Source organism: Pteropus alecto, unplaced genomic scaffold (genome assembly GCF_000325575.1).
Source record: "Pteropus alecto unplaced genomic scaffold, ASM32557v1 scaffold185, whole genome shotgun sequence".
Taxonomy (NCBI): Eukaryota; Metazoa; Chordata; class Mammalia; order Chiroptera; family Pteropodidae; genus Pteropus; species Pteropus alecto.
In genome coordinates, this window is record NW_006438088.1 from 1,910,023 (window position 1) to 1,915,477 (window position 5,455).

General features: G+C 32.9%; 1 protein-coding gene across 1 annotated transcript in view; it reads right to left on the minus strand.

Moving 5' to 3' along the window:
- The window catches only part of STXBP5 (syntaxin binding protein 5), a 152,462-nt gene that overhangs the window by 59,453 nt on the left and 87,554 nt on the right, over window positions 1-5,455 (minus strand). Inside the window, 2 exon segments of the mRNA XM_006915338.3 lie at window positions 441-513; window positions 1,730-1,884. Of these exon segments, the coding sequence (XP_006915400.1) occupies window positions 441-513; window positions 1,730-1,884 (228 nt within the window).

The window sequence follows — 5,455 nt, forward strand, 5'->3', positions numbered from 1 at the left end:
GAACGAGAGCAGTTTAAGGAGCGAAACAAGATTGGTGCTATATGTAAAATTAATCTGACAATGGTATTCACGACACACTACGACAGAGAGAATTTGCTGGAGAAACTACAACAGCTCGTCTACAGGTAAACTGTGATGGGATCGACTTTGGGCCTGCTGATTTTGTGTGCCCCAAGGGTATCTTGCAAGTATCAGGTTGAATCACATAAAATTTCAGAAATTCCACAAAATTTGACCTAAAAAATAGAAATTCTATTTGATCAGCATAATAGAGAACTTTTGCAGGTAATCAGAAATGTGCACCTGGAACTCTAAAAAGAGGTCAAGGTTATAGATATAAACACAGCGTTTTCTAAGAAATGAAACTGCCCACCCTATGCTAAAAAGAATACTTTTTCACCACATATGAAAATAATCGCCTACTAATTTTTATTTCTTACCCATTTTGTGCAAGATCTATAAGTACTAAATCCTTTTCTAGAAGAACAACCACAGCATATGGTTCTTGAAAATCTGGAATTGGAAAATAATATATGAACAACTGTTTAAAATATGCAAGAGGACAGCAAATTAAATGAACTTTTTTTGCTTGGTTTTCATTTTATTTTGTTCCATTCTTTCAAGTATTTAATCTCATCTTGCACTTCATATAATTTAAGGCTAGTATGTTTTAAATGAGATAAATGTATATAATAACTCTTACAAAACTATTTCAGTTTTACAAACATAAGTAAGACAAGAAGCTCACAGTAGCTTCTGTGAGCTTCTTGTCTTACATGAACAACCCAAAATTTTAAAACATGAACAACCCAAATTTTAAATCTGAATAGCCGTAAGAACAACTCTCATTCATTATTGGAGCTCATAGGAACTCAACGGAGTACTATTATAATATTACAATCTCTTTTTTAGTTATTTTATATGTTCCTGCTAATTACAAAATACATGAAATCTTTACATCTCAATTAGCTTCAAATGAAGAAAGATCCAGATTTAAATTCTTCATGAAATACTAAATGCTAGTTGTGATGGTTAATTTTATGTGTCAAGTTGGTTAGACCATGGTGCCAAGTTTGGTCAAACACAAGTCTAGCTATTGCTGTGAAGGTATGTTTTAGATGTGATTGACAGTTAAATCCATAGATGATGAGTAAAGCAGATTTTCCTAGATAATGTGGTTGGGCCCCATCCAATCAACCCATCTTTGCCCAAAGAGCAAAGACTGAGGTTTTTCTGAAAAAGAAGCAATTCTGCCTCAAGAAGCCAACACAGAAACCTGCCTGAGTTTCCACCCTTAAGAATTGAGACTGAAGACTGTGACATCAACTCTTCCTTGAATTTTCAGTCTGTAGGACTGCTTTATAAATTTTATATTTATCAGTTCCCACAATTGCATGAACCAAGTCCTTAAATTCTATCTAGATCTATCTACCAGGGGTTGTGTTTTTCTGGAGAACCTTGACTAATACATTAGTATTTTACAGAATTTTAAAATGTTTCTTGATGTGGATAGTTCAATCTTTCAAAGGCACTTACTACTAAAATATAATATTAAACAGATAAAGTGTATTAAACAAAATTAACTTCTGAAATAAAATCTGCGAAGTTATGAAGGCAGCATCTCCTCCCAGAAGAATGAGCACAAGGAAACTACTCAGGTAACATATTCTTTGTTCTGTATAATGGACATCTATAGAGAGTGAGTGAGTTTTAAAGGTGCAGAGCTTACCATTGGGGTACGGTGTTTCACACAGTGTTAGAAAATCAACAATTGAATAGTCCATTTCTAGTACAGCAGTACTTTTCCCATGCATAACTGTGAGGCAAGGTCTTCTTCCTACAGTATCATATGACAAACCTCCTGATAATATAATAAAAGGTTCCCTGGAAATAAAATGCATAGTAAGGTTTACAAATAGTATGGTGGAGACTATTTTCTTGCTATAGCATAAATTTTTTATTTAGTGAAATAATCAAATCTTAAATTCTAACATTTTTATGCATCAAGTAATTGAATATTTGCATGTGGATTTTTAAATTGCATTAAGTAAGACACAGGTGAATTCTTGAAAATTAACCTATAATAAGAATGAACACTGACCACACTTGAATCTTATAACTCCTGTTGGTCCCTAAATTTTTTTCCTTTATCTTCTTTATACTGTTGTCAAAAAATTCTCTGTGGGCTTCTGCTGAGAAGTCTCTTAGGTGGACTGGCTTTATTTCCAATCCTAATAATCAAGCCCTCTCAAGAGAAGTTCCAAGAGAGAACGTTAATGCCCTAAGGCATCCATTGTATGTAATGAATTAACTTCTCACTGATACAACGAAAATGTACTAGCTACAAACACCCCGGAGAAAACTGAGAAAATAGTCACCCGAATGATTTTCTGCAGGGCTTAATTCTCTCATGGAAACTTGGCTGCATGCTCTCAACCCACAGCTCCCATGCACACCTATCAGCTGCCAGCTTGCCAAGTCTAATTAGTTCTACAACTCTATCTCCCCATTAGACATTATTAAATTTAATGATTTATCTAGACTCACTTCTTAAAACTGCATATCTGAATATGCAAATGAGAAGACACTAAGTATCTTTTCATGTTTTGGTTTATGTATTTCTTTATCTTTGACTTGCGTATTCATGTTTTTTGTCCATGTTTTTACTGGATTAGTAATCCTTTTTTAATTGGTTTGTAAGAGTTCTTTGCACTATAAGGAAATTAGTTCTTGATCTGCCATATGTGTCTTCTCATTTGTTGGTGGGGAAGTTATTTGTGGTACATTTATATAGATGATTTAAAAAGTTATTTGTGGTATATTATACAGATGATTTAAAATATTCTGTATATGATTTTCTTAAATCTTTTCACTTGTGATTTTTAGGTAGTTTCTTAATGCTTACTCTATGGCCGGTATACTTATCTTCCTCCTCTTCACATCTAGTATGAGCAATATGTAATGATATGTAATAGTTAAAAGTGCTAGTTCTGGATCTAAATGGACTGCATTTTTAATCTTAGCTCTGGTTTTACTTTCTGCATGATCTTGGACAAGGTAGTTAACCTCTCTGTGACTAGCTTCTGCAACTATAAAATGGAGAGAGTGATAAGTACCTACCAAACTATGATTACTAAATTAACATATGTGAATCACTGGGATCAATACTGGGCACACAGTACAGCCAAAGTAAGAATTACCTACTGTTGTCATCATCATAAAATAATCATTCTCACTCATTGTGAAAACTTTCCTTCTTGTGATATGTAGGAAAAAAAATTAAAACTTCTAAATAATATTCATTTTTATCTAAAACAATAAGCTCTACTGAAATTTACTTAGAGAAGTAATAGTACTATAGGTGTATAATTTATAAGTAAATATAAATATGAGGTCAAATAACTCAATTGTTTTTTATATTTAAACATTTTATCTATCTACAATATCTCAAATAATGAGTACATATGTGGTCATGTGTACAGTATTTTCTTATTTAAAACTACATCTTCATGTATCTGTTTTCTTTGCTTTATGGTTTTTTTCATAGCATTTGTTGCTAAAATGAATTTGTTTTGCTTGTTGTTTTTCTCATGAAAATGTAAGCTCCATAAGGACAAGGCGTTTTGTCAGTTTTGTTCATTGTTATATCCAAAACAGCACTTTGTAGGTAAATAAAGGAATTAATAGAAATGTATGTTATCCTAATCACTGTCTACTTTCTTATCATTTAGATTTTTTTTTTTACCACTAATCTAATTTGGGTAATATTACTGTTTCAGCTATGTGACAGTAACCAGAGCTTAAAATTTTTCCTGAAGAGAACTAAACCCATACATTCATTGTTTCGATTTCCTAGCATACTGTGATTATTATGACTGTGCTCAGAAAAAATAGAATATTTGATTCTCTTCCACTTTTTGTCACCTATACTGAATAAACAATATATTTCCTCTCTTCTGTACTTTGAAGTACAGCATACAACTGAACTAAAATACTAGGGAAGAAGGGTGAGGAGTCCAACAACTTGTACAGAGTGGGAAGCTCAGGCAAGGTATTTTATATGTACTATTTCAAAAATAGTCTGATAGGTGTGTTTTTACATAGAGCCAACTTAAAAAAAAAGCTATTGTTAATATAAGAAGCATGAATAGGTAGATGCTGAGCTAAACATTACAGAATTAAATTTCCATGGAGCTACTGAGAATGCCAGGTAGATGACCAGTTATTAGACAGTTTAACTGTTAACATAGTATTACATAAGACCATTAAAATTAAGTTTATTTTCAAAAGGCAACTAAATGTTCAGTGGCCTTGTAAATCGACTGTACTTTCTCAAACGTAGGAGAAAAAATATGCAATTAAAAAATAAATAGGGATAAGAATTAGTTTGAAAGAAATATCGAGGTAACAGTTTTCATAATAATGAAAGTTTCCCAAATCCAGCAATAAATGCATGCATATATATTTTTTCCTTTTATGTGCTCTTTTTAAAAAATCATCTAAGTTTGCCAAGCAGGAATCACCTGACCTCTCTGCACTCTAACAGGTTTGATCTTTTTCATTATAATGACTCAAACCTTGATGAGTAAATAGTAATGACATAAATATTTTACAAGGAGAAATTAGTCATAAACAAAATAATAAAGTTAAATATTTTTAACACTAGACAGTGAAATTATAATATTCAAGTCTTTAGTGGCATTTAGAATTACATTAAAAGTTCTAGAGAGCTAGACTATTTCTAAGTAATATGTGATTTATGGAGGTGTAGAATCTATTTTTTTTAAATAAAAGTTGGCCTTTCGTATGTTATTATAAGGTCTAGAGGTAATTTTATTCCATTACTTTAAGTGGAATTTAAGTAGAACTCCTATTAATGACGTTAGGTATTCCCCAAGATCCTCATTTTTGAAGATATCAGGTTAGGAAGGTGTTAATTTGGACATTTCCTAATTTTGAAAGTCCTTTTTAAGAGGCTAGACACTTCATATATGCTTTTCGCTTCTGATTAACTTCCCCAGGCTGACCTTAATAGCTTTGGCTGAAGCTGTTTCCAAAAGCAGCATTCCTTACTGAGCTTCTACCCAGAAAGCCATTCCTTACTGAGCTTCTACCCAGAAAGCCATTTGTATAACCAATTTGCTCAACTTGGTTCCATAACACTACCCATTCATTCACTTGATTATTTTTTTGAGCACCTGTATCCCTAAAAATAAAACACTGCTCTCATGTCTAGTCTAGACAAACAGTAAGCATACTATGGTAAGTGTTATGAGGAAAATAAAACAAGATAGAGAGATGGGCTGCCTGTGAGGGAGGGGCTCGAGGGGTAACTGTAAGTCTCAGTGGTCAGGAAAGACCTGAAGTAATGACAGATGAGCTGGACCAGAATGAAGAAAAGCCAGCCATTCGAAGATCTTGGGCTTGGGGGAAAGGGATGTACATTCTGAGGCAG